This window comes from Dendrobates tinctorius, unplaced genomic scaffold (assembly GCF_039654945.1).
Source record: "Dendrobates tinctorius isolate UK_male_01 unplaced genomic scaffold, ASM3965494v1 ptg000019l, whole genome shotgun sequence".
Taxonomy (NCBI): Eukaryota; Metazoa; Chordata; class Amphibia; order Anura; family Dendrobatidae; genus Dendrobates; species Dendrobates tinctorius.
This window is the reverse complement of record NW_027361687.1, coordinates 26,928,561-26,946,105: the sequence shown is the minus strand read 5'-3', so window position 1 is coordinate 26,946,105 and position 17,545 is coordinate 26,928,561. Positions and strand designations below refer to the sequence as shown.

At 45.3% G+C, this 17,545-nt stretch overlaps 1 protein-coding gene across 1 annotated transcript in view; it reads left to right on the top strand.

The window, feature by feature from the left end:
* The first annotated feature begins 4,922 nt into the window (after nt 1-4,922).
* Nucleotides 4,923-17,545, top strand: part of BUB1B (BUB1 mitotic checkpoint serine/threonine kinase B) — a 109,337-nt gene continuing 96,714 nt past the window's right edge. Inside the window, exons 1-6 of the mRNA XM_073566745.1 lie at nt 4,923-5,039; nt 6,213-6,364; nt 7,955-8,014; nt 8,692-8,836; nt 9,800-9,996; nt 17,325-17,494. Of these exons, the coding sequence (XP_073422846.1) occupies nt 6,225-6,364; nt 7,955-8,014; nt 8,692-8,836; nt 9,800-9,996; nt 17,325-17,494 (712 nt within the window). The 5' untranslated portion in view covers nt 4,923-5,039; nt 6,213-6,224. The remainder of the gene's footprint in view (nt 5,040-6,212; nt 6,365-7,954; nt 8,015-8,691; nt 8,837-9,799; nt 9,997-17,324; nt 17,495-17,545) is intronic.

Genomic DNA, 17,545 nt, shown 5'->3' with positions numbered 1-17,545 from the left:
GTGCTCACCACACATCTAGATAAGTTCCGTGAGGGGTCTAGTGTCCAAAATGGGGTCACTTGTGGGGAGTTTCAATAGTTTAGGTACATCAGGGGCTCTCCAAACGCACATGACACCCGCAGACCATTCCATCAAAGTCTGCATTCCAAAACGTCACTGCTTCCCTTCCGAGCCCCGACGTGTGTCCATACAGTAGTTTTCTCTCACATATGGGGTGTCAGCGTACTGATGACAAATTGGACAACAACTTTTGGGGTCCAATTTCTCCTGTTAACCTTGGGAAAATGAAAAAATTGGGGACTAATTGATCATGTTGATTGATCACCATATTGATCACCAAGGACAACATCTGCAAGGAGTTTGTATGTTCTCCCCGTGTTTGCGTGGGTTTCCTCCGGGCACTCCGGTTTCCTCCCACACTCCAAAGACATACTGATAGGGAATTTAGATTGTGAGCCCCATCGGGGACAGTGATGAAAATGTGTGCAAACTGTAAAGCGCTGCGGAATATGTTAGCGCTATATAAAAATAAAGATTATTATTATTATTATTATCATGTTTGTGGAAAAAATAAGATTTTTTTATTTTCATGCCCGGGCATTATAAACTTCTGTGAAGCCCTTGGGGGTTCAAAGTGCTCACCACACATCTAGATAAGTTCCTTAGGGGGTCTCGTTTCCAAAATGGGGTCATTTGTGGGGGTTTCCACTGTTTAGGTACATTAGGGGCTATCCAAAGGCAACATGACACCCACAGAACATTCCCTTAAAGTCTGCATTCCAAAACGTCACTGCTTCCCTTCCGAGCCCCGACGTGTATCCATACAGTAGTTTTCTCCCACATATGGGGCGTCAGCGTACTCAGGACAAATTGGACAACAACTTTTGGGGTTCAGTTTCTCCAGTTACCCTTGGGAAAATAAAAAAATTGGGGACTAATTGATCATGTTTGTGGAAAAAATATGATTTTTTTATTTTCATGCCCGGGCATTATAAACTTCTGTGAAGCCCTTGGGGGTTCAAAGTGCTCACCACACATCTAGATAAGTTCCTTAGGGGGTTTCGTTTCCAAAATGGGGTCATTTGTGGGGGGTTTCCACTGTTTAGGTACATTAGGGGCTATCCAAAGGCAACATGACACCCGCAGAACATTCCATCAAAGTCTGCATTCCAAAACGTCACTACTTCCCTTCCGAGCCCTGACGTGTGTCCATACAGTAGTTTTCTCCCACATATGGGGTGTCAGCGTACTCAGGACAAATTGGACAACAACTTTTGGGGTTCAGTTTCTCCTGTTACCCTTGGTAAAATAAAAAAATTGGGGACTAATTGATCATGTTTGTGGAAAAAATACGATTTTTAGAATTTTCATGCCCTGGTATTATAAACTTCTGTGAAGCCCTTGGGGGTTCAAAGTGCTCACCTCACATCTATATAAGTTCCTTAGGGGGTCTAGTTTTCAAAATGGGGTCATTTGTGGGGGGTTTCCACTGTTTAGGTACATTAGGGGCTCTCCAAAGGCAACATGACACCCGCAGACCATTCCATCAATGTCTGCATTCCAAAACGTCACTACTTCCCTTCCGAGCCCCGACGTGTGCCCATACAGTAGTTTTCTCCCACATATGGGGTATCAGCATACTCAGGACAAATTGGACAACAACTTTTGGGGTCCAATTTCTCCTGTTACCCTTAGGAAAATAAAAAAAATGGTGACTAAAAGATCATGTTTGTGGGAAAAAATACGAATTTTTTATTTTCACGCCCGGGCGTTATAAACTTCTGTGAAGCACTGGGGGGTTCAAAGTGCTCACCACACATCTAGATAAGTTCCTTGGGGGGTCTAGTTTACAAAATGGTGTCATTTGTGGGGGGTTTCCTCTGTTTAGGTACATCAGGGGTTTTCCAATCGCGACATGGTGTCCGACGTCAATTGGCGCTGCTTCCCTTCCGAGCTCTGCCATACTCCCAAATAGTGGTTTACCCCCACATGTGGGGTATCAGCGTACTCAGGACAAATTGCACAATAACTTTTAGGGTCCTGTTACCCCTGGAAAAATAAGAATTGAGGGTGAAAAGATCATTTTTGTGGAAAAAATATGATTTTTTAATTGTACCGGCTGTATGTTATAAACTTCTGTGAAGCCCTTGGGGGTTCAAAGTTCTCACCACACATCTAGATAAGTTCCTTAGGGGTCTAGTTTCCAAAATGGTGTCATTTGTGGGGGGTTTCCACTGTTTTGGTACATCAGGGGTTTTCCAATCGCGACATGGTGTCTGATCTCAATTCCAGCCAAAAACGTCAAATGGCGCTGCTTCCCTTCCAAGCTCTGCCATGCGCCCAAATAGTGGTTTACCCCCACATGTGGGGTATCAGCGTACTCAGGACAAATTGCACAATAACTTTTAGGGTCCTGTTACCCTTGGGAAAATAAAAATTGGGGTGAAAAGATCATTTTTGTGGAAAAAATATGATTTTTTAATTGTACCGCTGTACGTTATAAACTTCTGTAAAGCCCTTGTGGGTTTAAAGTTCTCACCACATATCTAGATAAGTCCCATGGGGGGTCTAGTTTCTAAAATGGGGTCACTTGTAGGGGGTTTCCACTGTTTAGGTACATCAGGGACTCTCCAAACGTGACATGGCGTCCGATCTGAATTCCAGCCAATTTTGCATTGAAAAAGTCAAACGGCGCTCCTTCCATTCTGAGCTCTGCCATGCGCCGAAACAGTCGTTCCCCCCACAAATCAGGTATCAGCGTACTCAGGACAAATTGCACAATAACTTTTGCAGTCCAATTTCTCCTGTTACCCTTGGTAAAATAAAAAAAATTGAACCTGAAGTATTTTTTTTGTGAAAAAAGTTAGATGTTCATTTTTTTTAAATATTCAAAAAAATTCCTGTGACGCACCTAAAGGGTTAATAAACTTCTTGAATGTGGTTTTGAGCACCTTAAGGGGTGCAGTTTTTAGAATGGTGTCACTTTTGGGTATTTTCTATCATATAGACCCCTCAAAGTGGCTTCAAATGTGATGTGGTTCCAAAAATAAAATGGTGTTGTAAAAATGAGAAATCGCTGGTCAACTTTTAAACCCTTATAACTTCCCAACAAAAAAAAATTTTGGTTCCAAAATTGTGCTGATGTAAAGTAAACATGTGGGAAATGTTAGTTATCAAGTTTTTTGTGTGCCATATCTCTGTGATTTAAGGGCATAAAAATTCAAATTTGGAAAATTGCGAAATTTTCAAAATTTTTGCCAAATTTCCGTTTTTTTCACAAATAAACGCAAGTTATTTGAATGAAATTTTACCACTAACATGAAGTACAATATGTCATGAGAAAACAATGTCAGAATCACCGGGATCCATGGAAGCGTTCCAGAGTTATGACCTCATAAAGGTACAGTGGTCAGAATTGTAAAAATTGGCCCGGTCATGAACGTGCAAACCACCCTTGGGGGTGAAGGGGTTAAGCAACCACAGTCCAGCTCAGTGCACTCCGCACATAGAAAGGAGCTGCATACATTTCCTGACCCTCCAGGACCCTGTGCTCCTCTTAGGATTTGTTGTGCTGGTGCGTCATCACGGTGCAGAGATTCTGTCACACCAGGCTGGTGAATCAAGCGACGCACCGAGGAACTCAAGAGGTCAGAAAATTTGTGCAACTACTGACCACGTGCGGAGTGCACTGAGATGGACCATGGTTGTGTGAAGCGATCCGCTCATCTGTTTTTGCTAGGAAGGGTGCAGGCTGAATTCTTTAGCCCGCTTCACACACTCGACACGATCATGTTTCATAATCTTATGTATGGTCAGAAGTGACTTTTTTTTTTTTTTTTGCTCTTATTTTATTCCAGCCATTCCTGAATATTGCATGTTTTTTATTTTTTTTTTTAATCTGCCATACATTCCCAGAGATTTGGGCCTTTTTACTTAGTGAAAATGTTTATGGCCTTAGCTCATTGGTTAATTATGCAGCACAGCCTAAAGACACGCCCCTGAGGATCCTGTGAGCAGTGTCCCCAAGGAAAAGACTCTTGTAATTAGCACTAACAAAAAAGCCTATATCTCTGTAACCATACGTTGGATTAAAAAAAAAGCATAAAATACTCAAGGGGACAGCAGGAATAAAGCAGGAGCAAAACAATTTTTAATAGCATCGCAAAACATGGTGGTGAAAATGAAGCCAGAGTGACTGGAAGACACTGAATGGCACGTCAGCCCGATTTAACTTTTTTTTGCAGTGTGTTATTTATTAGCACCGCTTTATAGGATTCATAGTGGATTTGTTTGTTTTTTTTGTCATTTATCAGCTTAGACAAAATGCAAAAAAAACCCAAAAAACTATATCCAACGCCCATCTGCTCAGGTATTATCAGGGGGGTTTGAATGTTTTTTTTTTTCTATTGAGTTACAGAAAAGATGGATCAAGGCTTTTGCTCCAATTGTTTGGTGCCAAATGTCTCCCAATTTAGGACACGCCAAACATTGAGAGTTGCTGCACCGTTTCAATTAATTCATTGTGGCCAGACACAGATGGCGGATCTGTGAGGCAAGTAAAAAGCACTAAAATATATAAAAAATAGATAAAAATACAAATCAACAACTTTTCTCCTCAGAAAAAAAAACCTTACACAACTATGGAAAAATAAAAGCACAAACCGGCTGCAGAGACAAAGGGAACAGTGACCCCGGCTGTAGTCAAGAATAAGTCAAAATTAGCCCAAATATTTGGGTTAAATCGAAACCGACATTGTGTCAGTGTAAACATAACTGTGGCGACAAGGAAACCGGATAATTTTTAGCCAGACGTGAAATAAACAAAAAGAAACTACATCTCCCAAAATCCTTTTGTACTTCCTGTTGCGATCACATGGTATGTTTTAGCGAATCAACACCCAGCTTTGAAATATAAGCGGCAAAAGGCATGCGCGTCACGTGACACATCTCAACGAGGACCAATCAGAGGGCGACCGCTTGCGTTTGAATGTGCTTGCACCGGAGCCTTCACTACTGCAGCGGAAATAACCGAACGGGCGGTGAGTGGCTAACCATTAATGTACCGGGGCGGGGAGGACGTCCTGGAGTTTGTCAACAGTGCTTGCACTGCCGCCCTACACTAGCGGGAATACAGGTGTCCCAATCAATAAGACACCCCCCCCCCCCCTCATTCTGCATTGTGGTTATGGCAACAGGCTCTTCTTGGCTATGTGCACACACTGCGGAATCACCTGCGGGTTTTTCCCCATGGAACCGCAGGTAAAGTGACCTGAAGTTTTCCTGCGGTTTTGCTGCGGTTTCACACCTCTACTATGTTAAAGGTGTGAAACCGCAGCAGAAACAATTGACATGCTGCGGTTTATAAACCGCGTGGAAAAAACGCAGTGTGAGCACTGCGGTTTTGAAAACCCATAGGGTTACATGGTAGTGTACCATGTCTGTGGAACTGCTGCAGATCTGCAGGGCCAAAACCGCAGCGTGTGCACATAGCCTTAGGGTGTGTGCACACGCTGCGGATTAGGTGCGGATTCATCCCGTGGATTTTGTAAAATCCGCAGGTCAAAATACCTGCGGATTGCTCTGCGGTTTTGCCCTGCGGTTTTTCATCTCCTCAATGGAGGAGATGGCAAACCGCAGCAGAATCCGCAGAAAGAATTGACATGTCAATTTTTTCTGCGGATTGAAAACCGCAGATAATCCACGCGGAAAATTCCGCACCGTCTGCACTGCGGTTTTTGTTTCCCATAGGGAATCATGGTACTGTACACCGCAGCTAAAACTGCTGCGGGTCCGCAGCGGCCGGAAACGCAGCGGAATCCACAGCGTGTGCACATACCCTTAGGGTGTGTGCACACGTTGCGGATTCTGCTGCGGATCTGCAGTGGAACTGGCCCTGCGGATCCTGCCGTTTCTGCTTCGGTGTACAGTACCTTTTTAGTCTATGGGAAATGAAATCCGCAGTGCACACGGTGTGGAATTTTCCGTGGTTTCAAATCCGCAGTATGTCAATTCTTTGTGCGGATTCCGCTGTGGTTTGGCCCCTGCTCTGTGGCAGGTGTCAAACCGCAGGGGAAACCCGCAGGCTAAACCGTAGAAAATCTGCAGATAAATCTTAGACAAATCTGCGCGGAAAATTCCGCAGGAGAATCCGCAACGTGTGCACACAGCCTTAGGGATACATAATGCTTTTTTTTTTTTCTTTTTCTTTACAGCTGCCATTCAGGATGGCACAGGCTGGAGACGAGTGGGAACTAAGTAAGGAGAATGTTCAACCTCTTCGCCAAGGGAGAGCGATGTCCACCCTGCAGGAAGTTCTCACCCAGCAGGACGGGGCCAATCACAATGCCGTCCAGCAAAAGAAACAGTGAGTGTTTCAGCGACAGGGCTAAAATATGGATGTCCTAAACTGGAAGTAAAGTGTGCACAGCTTCGTACACTATAGAGGCTTTTTTTGTGCACTGGAGCTCCTCTCCCACTGAAGTGAATGGGAGTTTTGTTGCAGTCCCCAAGAACGACCGCTACAAAGCACGTGGAGCTGTGGTGTTCCCTGCTTTACTCCAGGACCTGTAAATGTCTCATTGGCGGGGGAGGCTGTTATTTATTGGTGGTGGTGGCGACTATTTGACCGCTGTTAGTCTGAATCTGATATTAATGACTTACAGAAATTCTAAGAAATGTGCTAAAATAAAGATATATAATAACTAGTACATAATTGAATATTAAACGTTTTTCTACTTAACTTCTTTTAGCAAAAGGTGTGCTTTATCTAGTGCAGTCTTTCAGGATTCCAAGATGGCAGCCACAATCAGTCACACCTCCTCCTGATTGCATGGAAGAGGCATCTTTGCGATGCCTGACAGGACACTGTTCTGGTGTAACTTCTGTCTTGTTCTTCACGCATCCCATCCTGAAATCTAGGTGTGATTGATGGTGGCTGCCATATTGGAATCCTGACAGGCTGCACTAGATGAAGTTATTTAGAAAAATGTTTAATATTTAAATGTGTATTTATTGAGCACATTTCTTGGAAAACCCCTTAAAGGACTGGTCATCAGAATCTAAGTCTTGCAAATGGCCCTTCTTTCTCTTTCTGGAATCCAAATAGAGGTTTTTATTGTGACACAGATTTCTTAAAGGGGTTCCCCTGAAAAATAAATAACTTTAGATGATCATTAGACGTGTTCTTTGTAGATTCCCGTGTTGCAGTTTCTGAAACCCATGTGCCACCATCTTGGGTGAGTGAGCGCACATGTTTGCAGTAACACTGAGATATTACAAGCAGACAGATCCGAGTGTGAGATCTGGTAGATTCAGGGCAGGTCCTGCTCTGATCTGATTTGAGATCCGAAAAAAAAAATCAGACGGCACACCGCCACTTCTCACGAATGTGTGCTATGTGCACACGTAGAAAAAGTGGTGCAGAATTTTCTGCACAAAATCCGCATCTCCTGGCAGAATCCGCAGCCGTGGATTTGCCGCTGTTTTTATGCGGATTTTGTGCGGATTTTCTGCAGTTTTTGCCACTGCGGATTTCTATCATGGAGGGGTCCAGAAACGCTGCAAATCCACACAAAAGAAGTGACAATGACTTCTTTTGAATCCGCAGCAATTCCGCACTGATTTTTCTGCACCCCATCTGCACAGCTTTTTTTTTTTTTTTTTTTTTTCCATTGATTTACATTGTACTGTAAATCACAGTGCGGATCTGCAGCGTTTCTGCACGGATAAATCCGCTGCGGATCCGCAGCAAATCTGCATCGTGTGCACATAGCCTTAGTGTAACCTAAATATGAGGCGGTATGATCATATAGACTGATTAGCGATTGAGGGACTTCTATATCAATGTGATATAAGCGCCTGAGAACCAAGAGTTTTTTTTAATTTGAATTTTTTTTAACAAAGAGGGGAAAGATTTGATTTTTCATTTGTTAATTTATTTCCTTTTTTTATTTAGGGCCTTTGAATTAGAGCTTCGCTTCTACAATGGAGACGATCCTCTGGATGTGTGGGACAGGTAGGTCATTAGTTAATCGTGGACTAAAAGGGGTTGTTCTTAAGACGGTGATCACCGATCCACAGTAGAGGTGATTAAATAAATTACTGTTTGTGCGTTGGATCGCTGGGACCCCCAGCAAATCCATGGAAGACTCTGCCATACTTGATCTCTCAAAAGTGACACAATGAAAGCACTGAGAGATCAACCCCTATATCCAGACCAGATTTTCTTTGAGAAGACCACAACACAAGAAGACAACTTTTCAGTGTTCATTTCTCAGAGCTATGATATTTTCTTTGGAAGAGTGATTATATAGAGGGGTGACCTGATTGGGGATGGGAGGTTATAGACCTGTTAAAGCAAGTGAAGCCAGTGCACTCAACACAATGGATCATGGCGTTTTGGAAAAGGAAACCCTTTCAAAATGGATCATTTACTAAAGATGTTTCTATGATACACATCTGTGACTTTGCTGAAAAATAGCAAGCGCTTCCCTTCCCGGCCCCTCTGTAACAACTAGTGAAACTTTTTTTTTTTTTTTTAATAGAGGGATAATGGAGTTCTTATGTTGGGGTATTTGTAATAGTTATTTGTTCTAGGTTAGTTCTCTCAATATCAAAATTTTATTTATATATATATATATATATATATATATATATATATATATATCTCTCATAAATTTTCCTATGTCGTAGGTATATAAAATGGGCAGAACAAGCGTTTCCTCAGGGCGGTAAAGAGAGTAACCTGTGTCTGCTGCTTGAGAGAGCTGTCAAGATCTTCCACCAAGAGCAGAAATACTATGGGGACCTGCGCTATCTCGTCATTTGCCTTAAGTTTGTAAGTTGAGCCAAATGATTTTTCTTTTGTAAGCTTTTATGGTTACACCATGTACTCCACTTAACGGCACGTATAGAATTCAGAGCGAGTGGGAGATGAGATGAAGCACTCTGCATCAGAAACTAAAAAATGTGTGGAGCTGCTGTATCCTACTCCATTCGTTGCTTACATTCCATAGCTGCTGAATCAGATATGAGTTGCCTGGTGTCAAACCACCATCGTTGTCATATTTGTGACCTATCCTAAACATAAGTCACAATGCAAGACCTGGACATCCCCTTTAATGGGTACTTATTAGAGATGAGCGAATTGATCCACATCAGTAATCTGTGGCCATCGGTCTGGAGCCCTGAGATCCCGCCTCCTCCCTGCCAGCATCTGCAGTTCTTCTTTGGATTAACAAGTCTGGCGCACCATAATGATGACATGAAAAGAGGATCCAGGGATGCCTTTAGGTAAGAGGTGGTTCTTGGGCCTCCCATCTGGCGGCCACGTGTATTTGACATGGCTGCTGCAAATCGATTCCCACCAACTCTAGTCCTTGATAGGTGCAAATTTCTGAAATGTTTTGGGATCCTTGCAGGATCATAAAATATATATATATGGATTTGTAGGTAGAGGAAGACAGCCCAAAATCTGAGTGATGGGCCAACTGTTCACTGAGTATTTGATAAGACTTTGTGTTTGTAATCACAACTTTTATGGTGAAGATAGTAAAGGGATTGTCCACTTCTTGGACAACCCCTTCTCAATCCTTATGTTTCCCCCTGTATAATAACACTTATGCTCTCCTCCAGCTCTGGCTACCTTCTCTTCTCCTTCAGACAAGTCAGACATCTGGAGGAAGTGTGAGCTGTGGCTGCGAGTATTGTCCCTTTGTTACTTAGAATATCTGTAACTTACTGTAATTATAAATGATCACCTCTCCCTTCACAAGATACTAGATGTTATCTGTTGTTCTAGGCTCATTTTTGCACAGAACCTGCAGACTTGTACAGTTATTTACACAGCCAGGGGATTGGTATTCTACACGCTCAACTGTACATCACGTGGGCAGAAGACTACGAAGCCAGGGGCAATTATAAGAAAGCGGATTCCATATTCCAGGATGGCATCCAACGTAGAGCTGAGCCTCTGGAGAAACTCGAAACCCATCACAAGTAAGACATTCTCAATCTGTATTCACACACTGCAGATTTGATACAAAGATTTTTGTGCTTGAGAAAAGAGGATTTTTGGTAGTTGCCATAAAATCACTGCCTTTATTGGAGCACTCATGGTTTCACCCAAAGTAGTGAGCAATATTTGTTTTTGCAACTGGTCCATTCATCTGAGACAGAACTGTGGGTATTTGCCCTGACCAGGTACGAAAAGTGTAAATGTTCACCTGGTGTGATGTACCTCCTCTTCAAACACAAGCAGCTCCGTTTCCTCCTAGTGTCTCCATGGGATCTGCTGCAACTAATATTACTTTTTTTTTTTTTTTTTTTCCCTTTAGTTGCTGAGTGTCCCCCACTTTTTTTTTTTTTTTTTCTTCCTCTGCTACTGGGAGGTTATGGCGTGTACGCAACACTAGTAGTTCCTCTCTGGTGGTTCCCATATATTTGCTGGTCATCCATCCCCCAAATTGATTTAACAGATGAGTGTCTGCATCCCCACTGTCATTGCAGGGCCATTGAAGGAGTAACCGTCATGAACACAAAGATAGTGGACAGATGATGATCACCTTGCATCCCTTCTCAGAACTCTTCCAACTACCCCCTTTCTCTGGGTCCGGCTTCTATCCTATCCCTTACTCCCTAAAAAGGGTCATTTTAGTGGCTATCTCCATTTTTATTTATCCAGGGCCTCTTCTCTTTCTCAGTTTCACCTGAAGTAAGTTGGGTATTCTCACCAGTTGTCGTTGGATGCCGGGGCCGACCTGTCCGGTGGATGACAGTGGGGGTTCCCTGTCCCGGCTGGGGTGGTGACCCGAGGCGCCACCGCTGGAAGGTCAGCGGGCCTCCAGGGTGTGTGTGTGAGCGCTACTGAAGACTGCCTCTCCCAGGAGTCTCCAGGGACAGCGGCGCAGGAAGTCTCCGGTGGAGTTGGGCCGCCGTAATGCATCCCTGGGAGCGACGGCGAGCAGGCCTAGTGACGTTGCCACCGTCGCAATGCATCTCTGGGAACCGGCATCTCAGAGCGCACGCATGGGGAGAACGGGGCGGCACTGAATGACGTCAGACACCGGGTGCGGGCAAAGCATCTCTGGGAGCCCGGAGTGTAGGGAAGAGGATGCAGTGGCGGCGCGCACCCGGAAGAGGGGGGGGGGGAAGCGCTCCCCCACGCGGCAGTGACTGGAGGTGAGTGGGGATATAAATTAAAAAAATCAACAGATTGCGGCATCTCCTGGAAGCATGAGTGAGCTTCCAGAGGAGCATCCGCAGCTGGACATGTCCTCCGACACAGGGCACCAGCGGCAACTGCGGTAGTCACCGCAACAGCAGCAACGCCGTAAGAAGGATCCCAAGGAGCCTCAGCGACACAGTAGTAGCAGCAGCAGCCGCTCTGGGTCCCGGCGCAGCAAGGAGTCCAGTGGGGCAGTGGACCCAAAAGACAAGGCTTTGGCAGACCCGGCGGTCCCTGCAGATCCGGTATCCTTCTTCGGCCTGGTAGGTAAGTGGACTACGTGAATGTACCAGCCGTAACTAAGCCTGTTCTCCCTCTTTTAGGGGGAAGAAGTGCACGCAGAAGGCCAACCACAAGATTTGCCCACTTTGTAAAGAGGAGCTTCCCACGGGGTGGGGGAAAAGGCTCTGCCAAGCATGCATTGATCACACGATTTGTAAAGAATCTCCAAGGTTTGCCTCTGACCTTAGGGCCCTAATTAAACACCAGGTAGAAAACACTGTTAAATCCCTCCAGGGAGGAAGCAAAAAGCATAGGAAAGCTAAAACTAGGGACCCCGAATCAGACCTCAGCAATAGGGAGAGCGAACCTTCAACATCAAACTCGGACAATTCAGCATCCGACTCCTCGTCCTCTGAAGAAGGGGGTCGCAGCTGTTTCCCTATCGAGGAAACGGATAATTTAGTAAAAGCAATTAGAATAACTATGGGGCTGGTAGACACCAAACCCAAAAGAACTATCCAGGATGCCATGTTCAGCGGGTTGGAACAAAAAAAGAGAAGCTCATTCGTTATGAACGAGAAAATTCAAGCACTAATTCAGAGAATGGAAAAGGCTGGAAAAAGGCCTCCTGACTTCAAAAAGGAAATATCCCTTTGAAGACCCAAGCTGTTCTTATTGGGGAAAAAGCGCCAAAGGTGGATGTAGCTATAGCAAAAGGCCTCGAAAAAATTTGCCCTGCCGTTTGAGGATATGGGAACATTAAAAGACCGCATGGACAAAATAGCGGCAACATTCCTAAAAGGTTCCTGGGAGGCAGCCGAAGGAGGACTGAAAACCGCCATAGCCGCCACATGCACAGCTAGAGCCTTAATGGTGTGGCTAGATCAGTTGGAGGGCCATCTGAAAGACAACACCCCAAGAGGCACGATTTTAGACTCCGTCCCATTGATGAGAGGAGTGGCGGCCTTTCTGGCAAATGCATCCGCGGATTCAATCCAACTGGCAGCCAGGGCAGCTTCATTTTCAAATGTGGCAAGGAGAGCACTCTGGCTCAAATGCTGAACGGGGGACCTGCAGACGAAATCCAAACTTTGCTCCATTCCCTGTGAAGGCGAATTCCTTTTTGGCCCCAGGCTGCACGATATCCTTGACAAAGCGGGGGATAAAAAGAAGCCTTTCCCTCAACCAGTCCAATTTCCCCTTCAAACGTTTTCGGAGCAGGAAATTTATCCAGAGAAAGCCGCCTAGAAACTCCCAGGATAAGTGGGAGGACAGGAGAGGAAAAGGGAAAGGGTTCATGTTCGGGAATCCAGCGGACAAGAAACAACCCCAATGAAGGTGTCTCCCAGGTAGGAGGAAGATTGGGAGTTCCTGCAGAAGGGCTTAGAGCAAGGCTTAGCTACCAGCACATTGAAAGTTCAGGTGGCGGCCCAAGGGGCCCTTTACAACTATGACTTGGCAGGGAACCGTTTGGTGGCCAGGTTCATCGAGGCAGCCGGTAGATCCAGACCTAGACCTTCGCTAAACATTCCTCTCTGGGATCTAAACTTGGTCCTCTCAGCCCTGTCCAAACCGCCCTTTGAACCGTTACAAGAGGCTCCACTAAAACTGATATCACTCAAGACCTCCCTCTTGATAGCCCTCACATGGGCCCGCAGTATCATTGATATCCAGGCCCTGTCAGCCTTCCCTCTGTTTACTCAGATCCTAGAGGAGAGGGCGGTACTTAGGACAGACCCAGCCTACCTGCCGAAGGTAACATCCCGATTCCACAGAACTCAGGAAATCTCCCTCCCCTCCTTTTGCCCCAATCCAAAAACGGGAGAAGTGTTACACACATTAGATGTTAGGAGATGCCTAATTGAATACCTAGCGGCCACCTGGGAGTGTAGAAAGGATAGGTCTCTTTTTGTCTGCTTCCAGGGGCCAAGAAAAGGGTGAAAGGCATCAAAGAGCACGCTGGCGAGGTGGATAAGAGACTCCATCACCTTGTTGTACTCGTCGCAGGGAGCGAACGTCCCAGACAGAACAACAGCCCATTCTGCAAGAGCGGTGTCAACTTCCTGGGCAGAGAGAGCAGGCGTCTCCATTGAGCAGATATGTAGAGCCGCTACTTGGTCCTCTCCTTCAACTTTCTTCAACCACTACCGGCTGGACCTAGCCACCTCCTCAGATCTAACCTTTGGTAGAAGGGTGCTGGAGGTAGTGCCCCCCCCCCCCCCTAATGGTCTCTGTAATTCTCTCCGTGGTGCCGTCATGGGTGAAAGAGAAAAGCATAGTTACTTACCGTTAACGGTATTTCTCTGAGCCCATGACGGCACCCATATATTCCCTCCCTACACGCGTGGGGTGCGCACTTACTGTAAATACAGTTTAGTTAAAAGTCACGTGGTGTCTCATCTACGCTGTTTAATTATAGAAATTTCGTTTTTTTTCTTAAAATTGTTGTTAGTATTAGGCTGAAGTTCCGTTAATGCTCTGTAAAACAACTGATGCGGGAGATAGGTGTACCGCCTTTTTATCTGTAGGTTTCCTGTCCCCGTTGGGCGGATCCCCTCTCTCCGTGGTGCTGTCATAGGCTCAGAGAAATACTGTTAACGGGAAGTAACCTCACTTTTTCTGACTGTCATCCAAACCAGGCTCAGGGCCTGTAATCCTCAATCTGCCCTGGTTTATCACCGCACTTGGAAGTTCTACTTTCCTTCTTTGCAAGCATCTGGATTTCCAATTCCTTTGACTTCATCATTTCCAAGATTCTCTCCTTTCTTCATTACAGGTTGGACTTTGGCCTCAACCTTCCATCCCTTAAGGAACAGATTTTACCCTTTCCATTTTCTTCTAGAATTCTGTAAGCGGAATAAATCTTTCCATTGTGCCCTTCCTTAGAGCCTTCCGGCAAATCTTTAATGTTGTCTTATCTGCTCTTCAACAAACACCTGTTCAATGTTTTGACAGTATTTCTCCCAGATTTCTTTCCTGAAAGGTGTCATTACTGGTGGTGATCACCTTCCTGTGCAGGGTATCTGAGCTTGCTGTGCCCTCCCATAAACCTCCCTGAGGAGCAAGGTGGTCATGCGCCCTATGCCATCCTTTTTTCCAAAGATGTCCTTCTACCACCTATCCCTGGAGCGATGTCTCCACCATCTGGATTTGTGCAAGGCCGTTAAAAGGGGTTGTCTGAGTCTTGCCTATTGCTTGGTTAATAATATGTGATTTAAAGGGTTTGTCTCATGTTATCAATTTATAGCAATATATCTCATATACATACAGTAGGTACGGAAAGTATTTAGACCCCTTTAAATTTTTCAGTCTTTGTTTCATTGCAAACATTTGGAAAATTCAAAAAAGTTAATTTTTTTTCTCATTAATATACTCTGCACCACATTTTGACTGAAAAAAAAAATGTAGAAATTTTTACAAACTTATTTAAAAAAGAAAAACTGAAATATTACATTGTCATAAGTATTCAGACCCTGTTATGCGTCGAGTTCCTGCCTCTGCACAGGAGGAATCCCAAGCCTTGACTTCTGCAGTCTCCCATTCAGTCCTGACCGCAGAGGAGGCTGCTCAGCAAAGGTGTCGATTCTGATGTCTTGCTCAGGCTAGAGCTGTCGGGTTGGTTGCTGCTACCACCTCTGGTTCAGCTTTAGCAATCTGCACTAGTCAGCAGCGAGCAGCTCCGGAGGCGAAGTCCTTTTTGCAGCTTACTGAGCATGCCTGTGGGACGACCTCTCATTGGAGGTCGGAGGTCACATGCTCAGGTCCTCAAGCAGCTCGGATTGGACCATCAGGACAGTCCCGGAAGGACGCTGCTATAAAAGGCTCACTTGGCTAAGCGCTAGTATAGACTAATATGGCAAAGTGTGTGTGTGTGTGATGATGGATGTTTGTGACAGGTGACTGACTCATTATGACTCCCTCCCTTGGTTGTGCATCAGATAGGGTATTTTAAGAGTCAGCGCCGAGTTATGGCACTGCCTAGCGCCGCAGTGCTCCCAGCTCACACATGCTAACGCCAGAGTGTGCCACTCTACCTAAGGCTCTACGCTACCGCATGTACAGCAGCATCTGTTAGAGCGGCGCCCTGCACGTCTTATGCGCTTTCCAGTCCTAAGCTTAGGCTGGTTAGTGGCGTCCGCCAGAGCCGCGCTGTACGCACTTAGTGCGGTAGGCAACTATAAGCTGCACCCTGTGACTGTTAACAAGGGCACAGCATTCTATAAGCGTCTGTCCAGGCGTTGCGGTACTGTACGCTAGTGGGGCTAGAGGGACTCTAACCCTGTGTCCTTGGGGCAGAGTCCGTGTCTCCACACTGGCGCTCCCCTGCTGAGTTCTGTGAAGATGAACAGGCTCTGGCACTTGTTCCAGCGGCTCTGTGAGGTAACAGAGTTCGCTCTTGTACACACCGTGTCAGCGGTTAACCTGCCAATGTTTAGTTAGTGCTCTGCCATTACTGAGCAGCACTTTTTCATCTCTGCACGGTGGACCCCGAGTTGCGATCGCTCTTCCTTATATTTTATATTTAGTGCAATCCACAACCCTAACAGACCCTTTACTCAGTATTGACTAGAAGCACCCTTTTGAGCTAGTACAGCCATGAGTCTTCTTGGGAATGATGCAACAAGTTTTTCACACCTGGATTTGGGGATCCTCTGCCATTCTTCCTTGCAGATCCTCTCCAGTTCTGTCAGGTTGGATGGTGAACATTTTTTTTGTGGACAGCCATTTTCAGGTCTCTCCAGAGATGCTCAATTGGGTTTAGGGCAGGGCTCTGGCTGGGCCAGTCAAGAATGGTCGCAGAGTTGTTTTGAAGCCACTCCTTTGTTATTTTAGCTGTGTGCTTAGGGTCATTGTCTTGTTGGAAGGTGAACCTTCAGCCAAGTCTGAGGTCCAGAGCACTCTGGAAGAGGTTTTCATCCAGGATATCTCTGTATTTGGCCACATTCATGTTTCCTTCAATTGCAACCAGTCGTTCTGTCCCTGCAGCTGAAAAACACCCCCATAGCCTGATGCTGCCACCACCATGTTTCACTGTTGGGATTGTATTGGGCAGGTGATGAGCAGTACCTGGTTTTCTCCACACATACTGCTTAGAATTATCACCAAAGTATTTTATCTTCATCTCATCAGACCAGAGAATCTTGTTTCTTATAGTCTGGGAGTCCTTCATGTGTTTTATTTATTTATTTTTTTGCAAACTCTGAGAGCTTTCAAATGTTTGGCACAGAGGAGAGGCTTCTGTTGGGCCTCTCTGCCCTAAAGGCCCGACTGGTGGAGGGCTGCAGTGATAGTTGACTTTGTGGAACTTTCTCCCATCTCCCTACTGCATCTGTGGAGCTCAGCCACAGTGATCTTGGGGGTCTTCTGTACCTCTCTCCAAAGCTGTTCTCTCACGATTACTCAGTTTGGCTGGATGGCCAGGTCTAGGAAGACTTCTGGTGGTCCCAAATTTCTTCCATTTGAGGATTATGGAGGCCACTGTGCTCTTGGGATCCTTGAGTACTGCAGAAATTCTTTTGTAACCATGGCAAGATCTGTGCCTTGCCACAATTCTGTCTCTGAGCTCCTTGGCCAGTTCCTTCGACCTCAAGATTCTCATTTGGTCTGACATGCACTGTGAGGTCTTATATAGACAGGTGTGTGCCTTTTACAAATCAAATCCTATCAGATTAATTAAACACAGCTGGACTCAAATGAAGGAGTAGTACCATCTCAAGGAGGATCACAAGGAAATTGACAACATGTGACTTAAATATGAGTGTTTGAGCAAAGGGTCTGAATACTTATGACCATGTGATGTCGCATTGTATTGATGACAACATCCCAGAAATCTGTCCCACCTCCTCCATAACTCGATCATCTTTAATACTCTCTGCAGACAATTCCAGGCACGAGTCTCGCGACAGATATTGCAAGGAATCGGTGAGGGCGCTAGCGGAGAGGATTCAGAAGTCGCTGAACCGCCACGAAGTTCTCTAGTTGATTTAAAAGCCAAAGGGAAGAATAAAGCGAGAGCTCCAATAAACAGAGTGGGAGATGCCCTGAAACGTAGGCGCTGGCTCTTATATTTTTTACCATTTCATATTCTTCCCTTTTCTT